General features: G+C 39.3%; 1 protein-coding gene across 1 annotated transcript; it reads left to right on the forward strand.

Annotated features, from left to right (window-relative positions):
• The first annotated feature begins 5,692 nt into the window (after positions 1 to 5,692).
• Positions 5,693 to 19,893, forward strand: LOC139969284 (uncharacterized). Its single transcript, XM_071974200.1, has 10 exons — positions 5,693 to 6,012; positions 7,660 to 7,752; positions 8,270 to 8,385; positions 9,281 to 9,391; positions 9,741 to 9,911; positions 15,233 to 15,431; positions 16,219 to 16,311; positions 17,059 to 17,174; positions 17,628 to 17,738; positions 18,415 to 19,893. Exons 1-10 carry the CDS (start codon positions 5,880 to 5,882, stop codon positions 18,607 to 18,609), a joined length of 1,338 nt encoding a protein of 445 aa, XP_071830301.1. The 5' UTR covers positions 5,693 to 5,879; the 3' UTR covers positions 18,610 to 19,893.
• Positions 19,894 to 20,000: the final 107 nt, after the last annotated feature.

Below are 20,000 nucleotides of genomic sequence, written 5' to 3' on the forward strand. Positions count from 1 at the left end.
TGCATCTCCTCTTTATAAAATCCTTCTCCCTACCAATCAGTTGGGGAGATTTCAAAGTAAACCTTTTTCCTGCCAGGGATCTCATTACTTGGAAGAACACATATTACAAAGCGTGGAACTCGTGGTGATTTAGACGGAGTTTTCTTAAAATCTCTATTCATATCACTGACCGTATCCAGGTTTCTACTACACCAGAAAATCGGTCTGAAACTGAAAGCTGGCTAAAAAGAAGATGACCTTGTCATTATAGGAGAATTAACCACCGACGAATACTCTTTCATCAATGTTCCGAGAGGTGCGGGAACTCGAGATGGAGGTATAGGAATCCACCATCATTATTCCGGCAACATTAACTAACTCTACTAGATCCTCGTACGACAAACTCCTTCTCTTTATTCCAAAGACACGAACAGTAACCGGTAATCGAGCTTCAAGGTAGCTGTACCACGCTTATGATCGAAATGATCTCCCACGAAACACCAGGGAAGCCAAGTTCCTTCAAATATTCATGTCCCATCCTTAAAACTCACCTTTTTGGTTGGCCATCTGAATTTTGTGTGCATGTTAGGGTGTGTATATTTTCACCATGTCGTAGTGTATGGATAATGTGCTTGCTTTTGTATTCTGTATTTTAATTTGGTTTTTCTGCTTTGTGTTCACAGGCTGGGTAGGGCGCTTTAGAAATGCATTTGGTATTTAGAATGTGCAGCGTAAAGGTTTTAAAATGAAGTGTATTAGCTTGCCATGCACTTCTTAAAAATGCCAACGACGTACCGTAGGGCAACTTTTAACTATCGCGTAAGGCTCTAGCCTAGAAATAAGTGATATTAATATGGAACATAATAAGTACAATAACAATGCGCAGTGACCACACGGAATTATGTGAACTGCTTATGATTGGTTTATAGCTTCATAGTGGCAGTGCTAACACGGTAAGATCTCTACCATTATCTGCAAATCATTTACATATTTAGCGGTATGATCGTGTATTAATTTATACCCGCTACCACATATCGGGTTGGTTGGCAAGACAAGAATAGAAAATGCGTTCTGGAAATCCGGTATGGGCCGTATGGCACTATAAAAGACTTGCTCTTTATAAAGAAATAAAGACATAAATTTTTATTCCATTTGTAAGCGATATATGAGATATTTAGGTTGGAGTTCAGGCTGAAGTTAACAGGTTAATGCAAGAAGTGGGTATTACCCTTCCATTGCGGTTTATCGATAATTTAATACAAACATATAAAACAGAAAACAATTGGGTGATCGGCAAGTTTACACAATTGAGAGATTCACTTAATTCTACACATAGTATCGTAACAGAAGTAAATAGGCATGCACGTTTCTAGTGGAATCAGGGATGAGACGGGACGGGACAGTGGCAGGGACGGGACAGAGACGGGACAGGGACGGGACCTCTCTCTTATTTTTCTTATATTTTGGGGGGACATAATTTGGCTCAAAGCATGATACTGTAGTGGTAACATTCATCACGCTTCGCATGCAAGGGGTCTTCCCTAAGTTCTTAAAAACGTTGTCTTATGTCCCGCTATTTCCGTAGTAAGTTTGGTATTTCCGGGGACCTTATCCCGAGAAATCCTTGATCCGCTAAAAGACTTTAACCTTATAGTAGTGGAATGTACATTAACAGATGTCAGTTGTTAGTCAGCAACCATGCACAAGAGTTTGTCATGATATTTTTCAAACTGTGGATCCACGGCCCCAAATTTGGAATGCAAGAGTCCAAGAGTTATGCTGTGGGGAAGTGGTTTAATACGCATGAAATAAATAACCTCAAATTCCAATAGCCCTCAAATCAAATTGTTTATAGATGTCAAATGGTGCTTCCCTGTTGGTTAGTAGATTGTCGTTTCTTAATCCATGCTTTAATAGCTGGTAATTCTCCAATTTTGTCAACCAGTTCTTTAGCTTTGGTAAAGGGTGACATGTCCACTGTACAACAAGGAGTAATGACGTCGAAGACGAGATTAAAAAAAAACAGAATATCGGCTATGGTGATCTGGTAATTGGCAAGAAACCGAAACAAAAGGAAATGTGGGATTCATGAGAAACAAAATGGAAGCACAAGGAGTTATACCACAAACGTCACCTAGTCACCGACTCCATCCCCCCCCCCCCCCCTCTCTCTCTCTCTCTATTACACCACCATCAGCAACGTAATCAAGCCTAACGAACTGCCTTGATGTTCCTACTATAATCTCATCCGTGAATAAAGGAGAACTTTTAGTCGGCATATCGCTTTTAGTCTAATCGAAACTAATCAACGGTCAATAGGTATGCACACATTATGTAACTCATTAATTCCAACTTTGACGTTGATCTCAGCCTTATCTGTTTCGAAATTGTTGTCTCGATTTTTTGCTGGTCAAAGTCTTACCTTAATTACTGAGGCTTAATTAGTTTGCGGGAACTTTGATACTTTAACTCCAGCCCGTATTAAACTGTTGAAATCTGCATACTAAACTCATATACCTTCAATCGGATATTAAAAGTGAACTGTAATTTATGCAGCACAACCATTTGCCTTTTTTTTTCTTCCTTTCTGTTCAAGTGTTCTTGTCTCACAATTCCCCTGCAGTACTGGTTTTAGAATTCTCTAGCTTTCCCTTAAGGTAATAATCATAATTCCCTGATGTACCTTAATATGGAGTGTTAGCTCAGTGGCTAACGCCGTTGCCTTCCAATCATATAAGGTCCCCTGTTCGAGTCATTCCAAGATTAATGTATGTCGTCCAGTTACAGAGTTGTTGACAATTGACAATTCATAATCATGGACGTTAAATATGAATGTAAGAGACTTTGCGGCTTTGATAAGCCAATGAGTCTTCTTCGCGAGTTCCTGCTTGCAGGAGGATCTTAAATACATATATATACATACATACATACATACATACACACATGCATCTTAGCGTCTGCGTCAAGATATTTGTTGGCATATAATTATGTACATTTCAAGTATCTATATGTTTGCGGGTAAGCAACAGCTTTAGTTTCACAAGAACAACGAGGAGTGTTCATCAATTATTTCTCTGGATCATTCGACTCCTCAATTGACTAGTTGAGTTAATGATATGTGTGAGTCTATATATACAAGACCTCTATAAGTTCCTGAACCTAGAACGTTAAATGAATGGATTTTCCACTGACTGCGTTCCAAACAGAATTCTGCACGAACTTGACTTTGAATTATCTCTTAATGTTCAAGGGGTCGCATTTGTTGACTCTTTGTACCTTTAACCACTCAATATATGATTGTTTTACGCTTTAGAACTTTGAAAACTTGGAATACGTGGGTATTTTAGTAACGGCTTACAAAAAGGAAATTAATGAACTCAATATCTCTCACTTATGAGGCTTTTAATAACCGATAAGTGAAAACTACGTAAGAGATGTTGAATGAGAAGCTCAAATGTTTTCGTTGGAAAAGAAACTTTAAACGAGACAATGGACATATTTTTCTGTGCGTGAATACGTTCTTCATAAATCATATGCCCCTGCAACTACAAATCTCGTATCCTTCTTTCCGCACAACTGACTCAAGAGCCTGAGGTACACACTGGAGCTTGATAGGCTACGCTGGTACATATTATAGCGAAATAGCGCCTCTAATTTCAATGAACTCGCTCTCGGTCAGGGTTGCCACATGATATTGGCCGATAACTGGCCAAATGACACAAATTTGGCATATTTTGCACCCCTTTGGCTGATGCTTTCCTCAGCTATCGGCCAAATCGCCGATGCCTAAGATTTGTGTGTGGATTTGTATGTTTCCGTATCAGACAGTAAATCGAATTTGGCATATTTTCCACCGTTTTGCTGATATTTTGCCACGGGTGGAAATATACATGTTTATGTTAATTGGTCATTTGGTCTAATTGTCCTTTCAATCTCTTAATGTATTCTAGATTTGCAACACATTTTTTTCATGTTCCCAACATGACAGACAAGGCTAACCAAAATTGTGTCTATGAACGCAGATTTTCCCCAAAATCTCAGTCGATAAAATCACCACGAAATGTTCCATATACGGCTTAGATTGCACCAGAGAGCTTGTAGAACCCCAGAGCTTCCAGGGCCCCCTCCGTGCTAGTGATGTGCCCTGTGCACATCGGTTGATTCTCCGCAGCAGCCAGGGGGCCCTTCCTTCCCTGGACCCAGGGACCGCAGACTCATCGTTACGCCGCTGTCACAACTCTAAACGGATGATCAAAATTTCGAACAATCGAAACCATCAAACAAACAGGTTTACAGCAAGGGCGTAGGAACCGAGGGGCTGAGGACGCTAGACCCCGCCCAGTGAAAAATTGGAAGGGGCGGAATATCATTCCGCCTCCCCCCCCCCCTTCGCAAGTCAGAAAACCCCTTTTTCATTTCCAAATTTGGAGAAAAAAATCTCATTTGGAGCACCAAATTGCATCTAAGGCCTGCAGGTGAAAATGTAAAATTATTTACAAAACGGAGTGGGTGTTGAATTGTGCTATATTGCACCAAATTGCATCTGAGGCCACCTGGAAATGCAAAATAACTTCCCTTAGACCCCTCCCCCAGGCCGTCCGTCAGTCTCCAGCCCCCCCCCCACTCAAAAGTACCTTCCTACGCCACTGGTTTACAGTATTGTTTGAGGCCAAGGCAACCTCACATGACTTTTACAACTTTACAACCGTAGTGGAGGTGAGTTTGCAATCGTGATTGTACTATAGGTGAATCTTACTGAACAGAAATAGATAACAATACAACGAAGTTGAAAGAAGATGTTGAATTGGGTTCTGTTCTTTGCTTTTTAATTTCTTCATGCCTTTTTCTCAACGTGCATACAATTTTAATTGCAAATTCCCTTACTCGTGCATTAATTAGAGGGTGGCAATTCAAAACAAAACCACTGACTGAAATAATTTACAGTATTACACTTGTAAGGAACAATAATGTAAAAGTCTCATGAAAACATAAATGGTTAAAGTAGGATCATCCCGTTCTAGCACGAACACCCTGGCTACCCCCCCCCCCCCCTCCCGATCTAAAACCAAACAGATACCCACTGGTCGTTTGTTTCTTGGTATATATATACCCTGTAGGTGAACAGATAAACCACAACTTCTGACCTAAGTTGTATTACATATTAAGCTAACTGTACAGTATTAATGTCACATGATCCCAGTTTGAGTACAATTTACTCTAAATACATTTATTCAGATCTGATGTCAAGGATAAGGTTTAAACCATTATTAATGGTCGAAATTATGTTTCTCGGGCGGATCCAGGCGGATCCAGGCGGGGGCGGATCCAAGATTTGTAGATAGGAGAGGGTGTAAACCTGCGGTCGTTGACAAGGACTTCAAAGTGGGGTAGGGCTGGAGGTACTTAGAAAACAATTTGAAGTGAAAGGTGTAGTCCGAGGCACATTTATTTGGCCCGTTTAAATTAAGTCTCTACGCGCAAGGTTGTGCTAACATATTAGCCACCTGTAATGTTTTGGTGTGGGCTTGAAAAAGGTGGTGTAAGCCACCACAGACCCACGCCTGCGAGTTGTGTATATATTTCCAGTTTTTCATCTGTGGAATTGAAGTTCAGACAGTCGTCTACTGCGATCTCATAAACTCAACCGTATGCCTATGTATTAGTGTAACCTGGATCAATATTGTAGCCTACGTTTATGTTGATTCAAAGTGAGCAGCAAACTTTGCCCTTTGAATCCATATCTGTACACTTAGGCTATATCATATAAACAAAATTATAGAGCTTAATACAAAAAAGCATACAAACACCGTGACAAGGCAAAATTCGGGTCAAACCGGTATTATTTTAAGCAATGCTTTCGTCATTCACGATAAGTTTACCGACTGTGACAGACTGACAAGATGCCGACGTACAAACTCACTTACTTCAATAGCCGTGGTGCAGCTGAGGTATCTCGGCTTATATTTGCCTTAGTCGAGCAGGAGTATGAAGACATACGAGTTGAGCGCAGTGAGTGGGAGAAACTCAAGCCAGGTAAGTGGAACAATCTGATGCATGTCCCTCGCTTATGATGTACTTATAGTAGGCACGTATTGGTGCATTGTGTCCGTGGTTGATGTAGTCAAGTAATCAAAAGTGTAGGCTATACAACACCATTGCGATAAGCAGTGCTTTATGGAGCTTTTGTATGGAGGATTTAAGAAAGTAGAACATTCACAGAAATTGCCAAAGAAACGGTGAAGATTAGCCTATTGATTCTTATGCATTGGAGTCTATAAGTATTACTTTGTAAGAAAGGTCACCAAGAAAGAAACTGGGCACGAAAACCGAACGACTAATCCGCTCAGCTCAACACTATAATCCCTTTGCATCGAGACTGTGTGATCATTGCCAGATGTGTATAACAATTCTCCTAAGTGAACATATACTACAATGATCTTAGCTAAAAGGTCGAGAAGCGATCAGTGGTTATTTACCGTCTTTGCTGATTAATGGCGGATCAGAATTTCTTCCCGGAATCGTTTCCACCTCTCACAGTTAACTATATCACACACATGCCATTTATGCGCATGTTTTGCATGATTGAACTGTGTCAACTATCCATGCAGCGGCGTAATAGCTTGCACCTGGTTGACCTTTTGACACCTTTTGAATTTGGTAGTTCACCTTGAGTTGAGCGGCAACTCATACTATATGATATTATATATACAACATATTGTGTAGAGTCTTCATAGAAGGGCGCTATTTACAATTGCAGAAATGTATACCAGGCTCATATACACCTAAATAACATAGTCATTTCATATGCCGTACGTAGTATGGTAGCCGCGAATATAAAAATTATACTGAACAGACCGAAATCGGATGCGACGGACTGCAAGCTTCCACTCGTGAACAGGAAATATTTCATTATCAGCCCGTTGAGTTCTACGCCTGCGTCCCTTCGCGCAAAAGCCTTCTTACATTACCCGCATTCTGCGCCCACCCAAAATGTTGCCCTCCTTTTGAATTCTTCCCCCTTGCCTCCACCACCCCCGACCCCCCACCCCCCATATCAAATGCCAGGGAAGCGGCTGCACATATAGCTCATCAAGTACTGTAGTAAGTCAACTTAAAGTTTGTCTTGTCGTTAATATTGTTTTTAAGCAGACTTCCTGTCTGAGATTCTCACGGACAGGGAGTTAACCAACTAACTATGGTGTAAAACAGGGGTTCCCTAACTGGGGTGCATGAACCCCCGGGGAGTGCGTGAGTCCATCCCAGGGGGTTCGTGAGACGTTTCTGAAAGTCAAAACTAGTACGTTTTGTTGACTAAAATCTGATATATCATATAATTTAGAAATGTACAAAAGTCGTACCTATCGCCAACTCTTTTCGCGTTCCATACGCATATGTTGCCATAGTAGTACCGTACCGTGCATGTGAAACTTGATCTTTTACGAAGCACTGTTATGCGTATTATAGTATAAAAATGACTCAGATCGTGTCTCGAAAGTTGGGGCTTCGTGGATAACTCTGACATCCACAGGGGGTTCGTGGGGGTATAAAGTTAGGGAAACCCTGGTGTAAAAATATCATTTCCTGAGAAAAGATCATTCTTGGTTCAGTTTGGTTCTTGGTTCAGTAGCATCTAAAATCAATAATATTTTGTTTCTGTCTTTCTTTTCTTCTACTTGCAAGAGACGCCGCTTGGTCAACTGCCGATCCTTAATGTCGATGGTAAAGTTTTACCACAGAGCTTGGCAATAAATCGTTTCCTTGCCAGAACGTTCAGTAAGTACACCGAAGTACACAAGTCGTTACCGCCCCCCCCCCCTCCCCCCCCCCAAAAAAAAAAAGAAATCAAATTGGGCTCCTACGCCTATGTTCAAATGTGTGTATTCGTAAACGATATTGAGCACATTGTTAATTACTCTTAGCTTGAAAGGTTACCTTTTAGGTATAAAATTAAAATCACATTAAGATTAGTGTACATAAAGTCCATATGGTACTCATGCAGGAAGTTAGGGAACTTATTTCTTCCTTCAAGCGTTTTACTCAATACATTTACAATTTCAAGCACAAATATGTGAGTCCCATTCTGGAGAAATTTGATCAAACCAGAGACGAAATCGCGTAGTTGATGCCTGATGGATACAACTGTACCACAGAATAACATGCAGAGCCAATGCCATTTATTAGCGTTATCCATAAAGAGCAACAGTTATATGCCCCTTGGCATCGCGAAGCTTCCTGATACCATCCCATACAAATCAATCAATCAATCAGTCAATTTTTTTGCTATGGTCAGATTTATATGGAGAAAACGACTGGGAGAAGGCTGAAATTGACGCAGTTCTTGAAGTCGTGCAGGATCTCTTTTATCCAGTTAGGAAAATGTTTTACGCTGACACGGACGAACTAAAGGTAAGCCTTGTTATGCTTTTTAGTCATTTTATGGCTATCATCAAACGTCGTATCTGTCTGAAAATACTCTTGGGTGACTTTTTTTTATAAAATTTAAATAAACAAAATCAGTTTATTTTGATCAAAACTGGAAAGGCATCTGTGACTTTCAAAGTTATATAGTTCTGATTATGCGTCAATTTCAAATACGTAAGAAAAATACGAAAGATTACAATGGATATCATTGTTCTTTCAGTTGTCGCGTTTTCAATCATTTCTTAGATCAGCGATTGAATTGATTCCCTGATGAATTTTTATTGAGGTATCGAGGTCATAAGAAATAGTTATATTAGAATATATTTGTTTATCATTCATTTTTATGCACCAAGTATTGAAGTGGCACATTCCCTTATCTTTATTCGTGTTTTTTAAGTCTTTTTTCTTTATCCTTTTATCGTTGAAATTGCAAACAAAGGATGAATTTTATTTTAACTTGCATGTAACATGATCGTATTTTCGTGAATTGTTTTATGAAAATAAATACAATTAACAAAAGTTTTTGATACTCATTTCATTTCTTTCATTGCAAATATTTTTTTTTTTGTTACTGCATTACTTAATAAACTAATTTAATCACCTTATAAGTTATGTGTCATTGTTATTGTTAATATGTATGCGAAGCATAGAAGGAAGATATAATTAAAGGGATTCCTGGGATTCGGGATAAAGGATATATACGTTACAGACTTCCTATATCCCGAATCATTATGTTTCATAAGGCAGGCCTTTAACTAACGACACGTCATCATTTTTATTTAAACTATATTACTAAAGTACGCCATTATGTAACGATTTTCTCCGTTCCGCCTATGCACAATTTGACACATATTTTAATGTTATATCGCCATTATATCAGGCTCGCTACAAGAAAGAATTTGTAGACGTTCAAGGACCTAAATATTGTGGATTCTTGGAGAAGCTATTGAAAGCTAATAACGGCGGTGATGGGTTCTTCGTTGGGTCAAAGGTAAGTCAAAGTTATTCCGATGTCCTTACCACTCCCCCCCCCGCCTCCGCCCCCGCCCCCTCCTACTCAGCCTTCCCAATCTAACCCCCTCTCGAGGGCGTTATAGAAGTGGGTCAAGTCTGGGGTAAATACTCCGTGAAACAGTGGGACATGTGAACCTGATTTGAAGGGGGTTACCTCCAAGGTATCCGACAAAGATTGGACCCTCTGTGCATTCCGTATAACACAAATTGTAACTCTTTAAATATTAAATGTTCTTCTTTTTCTCTCTGCTGTAACCTTTGCAAAAACGGACATAATTCATTGTAATATCATTAAACACACTGATTGTCACTCTGTTTCTATATAGGTCTCACTAGCAGATATCGTTGTGTTCGCAGCCGTCGGTGACGCACTTGCTGACAAGAGCAGAGACTATTACCTGGACCATAAGGAACCAAAACTGAAGGCGTTAATTGAAAGGATAAGAGCGATTCCTCAAATTAATACTTGGTTACAAACCAGACCGAAGACAGAGTTATAAAAGGGGGGTTTCGAGAGCCAACGCTGGCCCTGTGGTCAAGTTTGTCACCGAGGTCACGTTTTGAAGTCTTCATTTTTCATATAGATGGTATACTATGACTGTATTGTTAACAGGCGCGTATCCAGGATTTTCTAACCCGGGGGCGCGAATTACTATCTAAGCGGAGCGCCACCATCGGTTGGCGCGGAGCGTACAAGAAAATTTCTGGTTTTGATACCCCCAAGATCACCGGAAATGGCACTTCTCGGGCTTGAAAATGAGCGTACACTTTTGCCTGAGAACCAAGTATTTCCCAAAAGTTTTTTCCATCCATAACCTTTTTGAAGATTGTCACCAGTCACACATCATGTTCGACCTCATTGCATGTCCTATGGATGATTGCTTTTGTAGGTTATTCTACATCACGGCCCACAATATCCGAAAGCCCCACTTTTCAAGGTTTTAAGCCCATTACTTGTTGAGAATTTGAAAATTCACTTTTCTCGTGAATAAAATCACTTGAAAACTTACCCATAATGTTGCACAAAATTCAATCTATCGACAACCAATATAGAAAAACCTCCTTGAACCCCTAACAGACAGGTCAAAATTGAATTAGTAGAGGAAAGTATGATGAAGAATGTTGATGAGGAAATTTTGGAAAATTCCGACATAGTTAATTTCTTGGTGTAGAAATATTGCAACCTCTTATAATGGCTTTTACAAAACTTGGTTGAAGGAACAGAAAAATAGGAGATATTTCCGATATCAGGTATATCGAAACCGAACACTTCACTCATAGGCGTAGGTCCCGTAGGAGGCGGGGGCTGCAGCCCCCCCCCCCCCCCGCAACCATTTTTTTCGGGCACCTACTGAAAGAAAAATAAATAGCAATGAATAGCTTAAAATGATCTCCTTGGTAATTGAAATAAAGTTGTAAGCTTGGCCGACATTACTACTGTAAAAGAGAGTTTTGACATAAATGGATCTGTATGCTTTTTCTCCATCTACATAAGACATTTGGTTGTTTACATTAGCATCCGGCGGTAAACTGTGCAACTTTGACGGACCGTGCGGTAGACGATGCCATTTGATGTAATGACCGATCTTGCCTATATGATATTGGCATCGACATGTTGAATGCGCGCTTTGCGCGCGAAAAATTTTGGCTTTTTTTTCGGGCAAGTCATTACAGCCCCCAAATCCAATCTGGCTCCTACGCCTTTGACTACACACATTGACAGTTTTTGAGGCTGTACATCGTGGAACATGCATTTCAATGCTCATTGATATGATGTTATATCTGCTCTTTGCTTTACAAATTCGAACAGGCGTGTAGCGAGTAATTGCCAAGGGAGGGCGAAGCCTGTAGGCAAACTATCTAAGCGAAGCGCCACCATGAGTTGGCGCGAAGCGTACAAGATAAATTTTGGCCGAAAATGCCTCCCAGATCGCTGGAAATGACACTTCCCAGGCCTTGTAAGTTGCATCTAAGCATTGTCTATTTTGAAATTACTAGCGATGTCATAAAGAAAATTTGCTCGGGGGGGGGCGGTCGCCCCCTTCCCGAAATGCGTTATGTTCCCCGACGACTCGGTCGAGTTCAAGTACAATAGTGAGAGAGGAAAAACGGAAACGTCAAAAATGGAGTTGTCGGGGTAAGGGATAGGGTGAGGCGCACATCCCCTCCGTAATCCTTGATCTGTCACTGGCTACCCTGTGTATATAATAGGGATCTTTCTCTTCCCGAGGTCTTGGCTATCTTCTACTCCATCCTTTTCTCCTTTTTCTCTCTTTTTTCTTTTTCTTTTCCCTTCCTTCCTCTCCTCCTTTTCTTTTTTCCCTCCTTTTCCCTTTTTTCTTCTCTTTTTTTTTCTCTCCTCTTTTCCTTACCCGGGGGGCGCGCGCCCCCAACGCCCCCCCTGGATACGCACCTGGTTAATTTCCCCGGGACCTTCAAAATGACCCAGGGCCCCGTGGCTGTAGCCCCGTCCCCTGGTTGGGGTGCCGACTGCACTGATAATATTCTTACACTCGTTTAGTTTCAGTTCATTTTCAGTTTCATTTTCAGTTTATATTCTCTATGTATCCTCGAAGGAGTTATAAGAGACATAAATGCATTAACAAATAGAGATAATACAATAAGGTAATATAGTTGAATTGGGACTCCATGGGTTTATGGAACGCCAAATGAAACACATGTGTTTGTGATAATAAAACGGTGATGTAATTCCTTACAATATCCTCTTCTTTTTTTTAAACTGGTTTTTTCTTCTTTTTTCCTTTTAGAAAGTAAATAAATGTGTAATGAAACATTTCTTCAATATGCAAAAGCAAATTTGTTATTTGCAGATTTCTCTTTTATGTTGAAAGTCCTGTAGTATGAATAAAACAAGATATGAAACAACATGTATAGACAGATTTATGTAGTTTATTTTCATAGTCATTTCTCCTTTTTTTGGGGGGGGGGGGTCTATTTTATTTCGGCCCTCTTAATTGGTACTACGTATACATGACAAGCACAAGAAGGAAAGATTGTTTGGGCATTGGTATTGATTGAGTTTCATAAAAGCAAATGATGCACACAATAAGGTTCGCCACATATTTATGGGAGGGGGAGGGGAGGGGGAGGGGAAAGAGAGAGGGAAAACAATCGCAGACCCTCTCAGATGATGTTGATAAACCTCTAATTGTTATGTCATAATTGCAGTGGGGGTCTAATTGCGATTCTCTCTACTATCTGTTTCACACGGAAGCAGGACACTTCGCCCAACAACCATTTCGCCCAACTGCCATTTCGCCCAACCTTACCATTTCGCCCAACCAGCCTGGTCATTTCGCCCAACCAGCCTGGTCATTTCGCCCAACCAGCCTGGTCATTTCGCCCAACCAGCCTGGTCATTTCGCCCAACCAGCCTGGTCATTTCGCCCAACCTTGATTAAATATGAATTGTTTACGTTACAGGATAAGAACCGAATATTAAGGAAACTTGAGGATCGATCAGTGTGTTAGGGGTTAGGTTTGATAGTAAACGTTCGAATATTAAGGAATATTAAGGAAACTTGAAGTCCTTTACTTTGTATAACTTTAGTAAGGAAACGTTCGGGACTTTTTAACGTTACAGGATACATACCGAATATTAAGGAACCTTGAGGATGGATCAGTGTTTTAGGGGTTAGGTTTGATTGGTTCCACTTTTCCCCTTTGTTTGTATAATAATATAACTTCCATTGTATGCGTAAACGCCTAAAGTAGTGTAATCCTCTCATTATACCCGAAATAACTGCTCAGACTCCGATCGATATTGAGCGGACCTCACTTTATTTACCTATTACGAAGTAACCTAACCCAAAATAAATCAAATTGAACTAGTGGAATAGAAAAAGTAATATTATTCTGACTGAGTATTAGTAAAAATAAGGTTGGGCGAAATGACCAACACGGTTGGGCGAAATGACCATGCTGGTTGGGCGAAATGACCAAGACGGTTGGGCGAAATGACCATGCTGGTTGGGCGAAATGACCAGGCTGGTTGGGCGAAATGACCAGGCTGGTTGGGCGAAATGGCAGTTGGGCGAAATGATTGTTGGGCGAAGTGACTAAAAAGCTTTCACACTACCAACAACCGTTATTCTCCGCACACGGTACTTTCCGCTGAAACAAAACGGTGCTTTCCGCACACACAATTTGTCAGCGGAAAACAACGTTTTTTCAGCGGAAATAACCCTTTTTTGGGGGGGAGGAGCAGAATGGCATACTGAAATGATTAGGCACATTGAAATAATTTAGGAGGATTGAGAAGATAGAATTTGACTGTAGCATGATAAAATGTAGCTCCGAGATTAGAATATTATTAGGATAGCTTATAGATTGTAGCTTAGGCTGTAAGCACAAGTTAAATTTTAGTTAAACAGCGCCACCTTAGACTAGATCAATCTATCTAGATTCAATATCTTACTCTATCTAATTTCCCAATTGCTGTTGTTTTTTTTTTAGTTTAGGTTTTTTTACAGTCATTTTTCAAGGACAAGGCCCTCTCACACGACTTCACAACTTAACCCTGGTCATTGGTATCTTGTCACACCTACACATCAAAGTGTGCACAATTCAATCAATCTCTCCTGGGGCATCACAGTGCACCACAACCACGTGTCCCCTGGGGGACTTCCCATAGGGTGCAGCCACAAACAGGCGCACGCAACTATATTTACAAGTTACCTCGCAAGTCCCAAATTATACACCTGGGTGAAGAGAGGCAAATGGAGATAAAGTGCCTTGCCCAAGGACAGAACGCAATGATCTGGCCAGGACTCGAACCTGTAATCCTTAGATCAAAAGTCCACTGCCTTAACCACTTGACCACAATATATACTTTTGACTGACGAAAGAAGAACACAATTTCAAGTAGTACCCTGGTGAAATGTTTACACCCAATTCCTATATGGTGTTCTCGAGACATTGATAAATTGAAATCGTCAGTTTCTGAACCATACCGAGTAGACTTGAAGCAAACAGGTATGATGTCATAGTTACACACGTACGTTTTGAAAGTCATGTAGTAAGGATGGTACCAGACCGAAACTTTGTCGCCAAGAGTCTGGTCCTATCCCGTTTATCGAGGGACATCTTGATACCAGAGAGTAAGGTGTTGCCTTCGGTCACCGAAGGCAAACTGTGGTGCCGAGTCAGTGCCCTCAAATGTTTTTCACTTTATTGTTTTTTTTTTACCTTGGATTGCAACTTTTACCTAAGGAGATGTGAACTTCAAGCTATATCTACCAATGACTGAGATGCATCATAATTTGTTTACGGTAGAATTTTTTTATTAAATTATTAAAAGTAATTCAAGTTTTGAAGGAAAACATAAAACAAATTTGTGAGCTTGTAGTGTGTTTCTATGACACCATACCTGTTTGTTTCAAGTTCACTACTCGAAAACATCCCATAAGAATTGGATGGAAAGTTCACATTTCCCATGATGCTTCGAATATGTTCTTCCTTCATCCGTCGATGGTGTACAAGTTCCTCTGGAATATTCCCTTTTTCTCCTAATGGTGGTTCTCAATAAATAAACGGTAGGCTACCCCTCATTGGATTGTTGAAACCGTTCCTATGGCACCTTCAATGATCCGAATCATGACCATGCCAGGTTTTTTTCTCTTTTTTTTTTTAATAGCGGTAGCAGAAATGAAGTAATAATCTGGCCAAATAGTGGTTACGTGCAATATGAGTGGTAACCTTTGTCCTTTGAATCACAGCAAGGCAATGCTTATAATGTGTCAATAGATTACCAAAGAACGTGCGTGCTAGCTGTACAATCGTGCCAATGGGAAGGTGACATCAAGTCTATGTAGTATACACTGAACAAGCTGTGTTGCGCAGAACTATACCACTGGCAATAAACATGTCGACATATAAACTGACTTACTTCGATTTCAGAGGGGCGGGCGAAACCTCTCGATATATTTTCGCCGTAGCCGAGCAGGAATACGAAGATATAAGGGTTCAACAACATGAATGGAAGAATTTGAAGCCAGGTACGTAGGCTAGTAATTATGTGCTGCAACTTGATTGGCATTTAGACATTATGCAAATCTGGTTTTCGGGTCATAACAAATGCTCTCATGTTGTTCGTCGAAAAGGAAAGACAATCTCGTCGAGATTACTGTTAAATGTGATTACGAGAATCCAGCTAACTACTATGTCATTACGCCGCGCTATAGTGTTGCTTTCAGTATATTATTTATTTTATATACACTTTTTATTTTGTAGTTCTGTCTTATTTTGGTGCATTCCTGTAGTTTGTAGTTATAGATGAAAAGGCTATAGCAATGATATTACTTTGTTAAACCAAGTATTGGGGGAGGGGGGGGGGCATCTGTTTAATACGGTGCTGTATATGAGACTGTATTTATTGTAACTAAATGTAATTCTTCGAGGTGGTTCTATCATAATTGAGACGCCAGAAGTCAAGAAGTAGAAATGTTGTGTTAGTCTGTATTCTGTAGGTTCAAATCTGGTGGTGGCATTTTTTAATAAAGAAAGCTTAAACATATCTGGAAACCTAATTCCATAACCCTAACACACCACACTCGCGATAGTTACACCATCGGCGTGCGCAAATGGAGGGGGGAGCGGGCCATTATCTCACTCTGATCATCAGTCGGGATGAATTGGTGTCAGGAGGGGATTTTTCTTGCCACTTGTATCGTTATATAAACAGTAATAAACGTTATAGTATAAACGTTATATAAATAGTTTTAAACAGTACTTTATTCTCTCTCCACACGCTCTCTCTCGCTCTCTTATTTTACTCTTTCATAGCGACCCCACTTGGTAAACTGCCTGTCTTAAATGTTGACGGAAAAGATATACCGCAGAGCATGGCGATACACCGTTTTCTTGCCAGGAGGTTCGGTTAGTACACAATAGAGAGATACCCTGAACCAGGGATGTCAGTAATCATCACTAAGTGAATTATAAAATGATTTAAATGATATGAATGATGTAAAATGAGTCATGATATAAACTGAATAATTGTCGATGCCGTTGCAATTTGTCAACAATAGAAGTTACCGAAGTCGGTGTTGTCCAACTCGTCGGTGCTATGGTGCTATGGTGTTATGGTGCTATGTTGCTATGGTGCTATGTTGCTATGGTGATATGTGGTTATAGTTCTATAGAACTATAACCACTCCTATACACAAAACCATCGCATTTATTTTCAGGTCTTAAAAAAATGTTAGGCATAAGTCAGAAAAAAGGTCATTATTATTTTCCACTTTATTTTTTCCCATCTCATGAAGTTTACTGGATTATTTATTATGAAAGGCCGTAGGTAGACTAGAAATTAAATAATTATTCCTTATTCGCAAGCTCAATAGAGCATGTTACTTCTACTCTCAAAGCATTTTATCAAATCAACATATCAAGTGTTCAAATTCAATGCCTGGCAATAACTTGGTGGATCAAAACATCTTCAAAAGGACTTATTCTGAATCCTTTAGTGTAACAGCGAACTCACTTTTCCAACACTATAGCTTGTCATTTAAAAAGTCTGAGCCCTGATAATAGAACCACCGCTAAAACTAAAAGAGAATTATGTCTACTGAGTTCTGACATTCTGATACAAAAAAAAATGTCGTTTTTTTGGCTCTCAACTAGATTTATACGGGAAAAACGACTTCGAGAAAGCAGAAATTGACGTGGTCAGTGAAGTCATACAGGATCTTTACAAACCATTAACAAAAGTATTTTACGCTGAAACAGACGAATTAAAGGTGCAAAATTTGTTTATAATAGATATTATTATATTTGCTATATCCTAGCTACCACAAACTCGCTAATTTCAAACTTTCCACTGTTATAGGGTTGTCATTAAAACACTCCAAATGTATACTCAACATGTTGCAGTTCAACATGCAGACAATCCCCTCACCAACCCCCACCCCCCCCCCCCTTCCCAATGCACCCCCTCCCCACTTACCAAAAGCAGCGCACTTTCCAGAGTTACGTCATGGTCAAAAAAATTAAGTGACCACACTTTCTTGTAGCTCTCTGTCTGTTAGGCTATGAAGCGCCAGAAAGGACTTTCCCAAAACTTTTAATAATATGAATATTTGCCATGATGTTTAATTACCTGATAACAATATTAAACATGGAAGTTGTACTTTATGGTGTAAATGCATACGTCACATTTCAGAGTCTATAACGAGTTTTATATCAATATTCAGGCTCGTTACAAGAAAGAATTCTTTGAAGTTGAAGGACCTCAGTGTTATAAATTCTTAGAGAAGTTATTAACAGCTAATGATGGTGGTGATGGATATTTCGTCGGGTCAAAGGTAAAGTAAAACTGTTCACGCTCATTTAAATACACTGCAGTATCTCAAGTAATATTGCAAAATATAAAATAAGTTCAAAAGGTCATAAACCTTCGTCAAAACGGTTAAAGGTGAGCTTAAACAATCTGAGACAAGAAAACGAAAGGGAGACAGAAATGGTGATATCACCATGACAAATATAAATTTTCTTCATTTTTTTTTACTTTTTACTTTTTTATAAATCATATTGCCTTCCGTGTTAAACCTTGAAATTTATTACATCTGAAATTTACTATGACGTCAAAACAATAATTATCACACTGAAAAAAACAAAACTTCTTTGGAGTGGAAATATGTTTTGTCCATTTTAAATAAACGCACTGGTAGCCTATTTATAGCTTCAACTCAAATTATGTATTAGTTCTACCAGCTCTGCTGTCGCCAGAAACATATTACATAAAACTATCAACAAGCCAACATAGTTTCTATATATGTAATAACGCACAAAACCTGCAAGCGATGATATATCAAATAAAGCATAAGGTTCACATCATCAGTATATGCCACCGGGATACTCCTTTCATGAAGGGCTTCATAAATAAACAGAATTTAGGAAAAAATCTGAAACAAAAACTCATTTTCTATTTGATTTCACTTTTGTTTTTATTTTTGTTCTGTATTTATTTATTGTTGGCAGATTTCTCTAGCAGACATAATTGTATTTGTGACGACCGGTGACTTGTTAGCTGACAGGAATACTGACTATTACCTGGAAGTTAAGGAACCAAAACTGAAGGCATTCATAGAAAGGATGAAATCATTGCCCCAAATCGATGCTTGGATGAAGAAACGCCCGCAAACTGACCGTGTGTTTAGTGTAAAAATACAATAAAGATTTTCAAGTCCTTCGCGGCTTTAAGGGTATCTGACTGCGATTAAGATTTCTTTTGCCGTGAGCGAAAAATTTTTACAAGGAGGGAAACTTAGTTTTAACATAATACTACAATGTTTACTAAATAAGTAAATCAACCTAATTTTGGTAGGCCTATCAGTTGAACTTTTACATGACTTGATAAATATTAAGACTTATTCAATGTTTCTTATGCAAAATATTAATTTTATTGTCGGTGTTGTTTCTCTGCCAACATGTGATCCATCCAATGTACATGGCTTGATCAGTTTGTACTGTGAATAAGAGACAACCGTTATAATCATGATCAGTATAAACTGAAGTCATGTGTTATAACACCGTAACACATCACATGTTAGACCTGTCAGCAGATGCTACTTTGCAAAAATCCTGACAGACGAATTCATTACTAAAGGGCTGTTTAAACTAATGACTGGTTAGGAGTCTAAACAACGTTACCTATGTTTGACTAGTCAGTGTACTTTGTAAAGATGGTTCAAATTACAGACTTTAAGCGTTTTGCAGTAAAGTATCATCCACTTTCTGTTAAAATGTGAACAAAGTTATTTGCGAAGCCTTTAGTCCAGTCAATCTGTATGCATAGGATTATGTTCAGTCCTTCTCAGTCCTTCTCAGTAGCAACTGGTCATTAATGTAACACATGTTATGAAATTATAACACACATTAGTAGTTTTAACTGCTTTACGGGTAGCCTACTCACCTTTACCAGTTTTGACTTATAAAGCCATGAGAATCGGCTGCATGTTTTCAAAGTAATTCATACTTTATAAGAGAAAAGAGAGTACGCTACCAGTACCAGCAGTGAAATGAGATCTTCTCATGTAAATATGATTACATTATCACGTGATGAGATAACATGTCTTCTAATCCGAAGGCAAATCCCTCATTTTATTCTCCTACTAACCCAACAGCCAACATTGAACCTTTGTGTACAATAGACCTCTCAGATCTTATAACCTTCCTATTCCGTTCGGAACGTCGTTACAACTGTCGATACTTTTCGTTGGGCCTTTTGTGAACTATTTGCCTACCAAAGCACTGCACAAAACTTTCAACCAATCATAAGATAAGCTTGTGATAGTTGCATGTGAAATACATTTAGCGCCACCTATTAATATCAACCATTTGTTATGGAGGTATGGTTTAACTTCAGTTCTTGAATTATCCATTAATTTGGACACAGTATCCTTTCAACATATTAATATACCATATAATAGTTTTTATTCATAAAAAGTTAATAAAGTATATCTTCTTTTGAGTTCTTTGTTGAAACTAAAATAACTAAATATGTGGCATTTCAGCTCCAGCGGTTTAGGCATCCCCCATTTTGAGTTACACTTGCGCTGTTAGAA

Source organism: Apostichopus japonicus, chromosome 6 (assembly GCF_037975245.1).
Source record: "Apostichopus japonicus isolate 1M-3 chromosome 6, ASM3797524v1, whole genome shotgun sequence".
NCBI lineage: Eukaryota > Metazoa > Echinodermata > Holothuroidea > Aspidochirotida > Stichopodidae > Apostichopus > Apostichopus japonicus.

Excerpts from the sequence above, each read along its gene's own strand:
- LOC139969284 (XM_071974200.1), top strand. The coding sequence starts at position 5,880 with ATGCCGACGTACAAACTCACTTACTTCAATAGCCGTGGTGCAGCTGAG. Across the intron at positions 16,312-17,058 it reads TTTTCTTGCCAGGAGGTTCG|ATTTATACGGGAAAAACGAC; the intron begins GTTAGTACACAA and ends GCTCTCAACTAG. Across the intron at positions 17,175-17,627 it reads CTGAAACAGACGAATTAAAG|GCTCGTTACAAGAAAGAATT; the intron begins GTGCAAAATTTG and ends ATCAATATTCAG.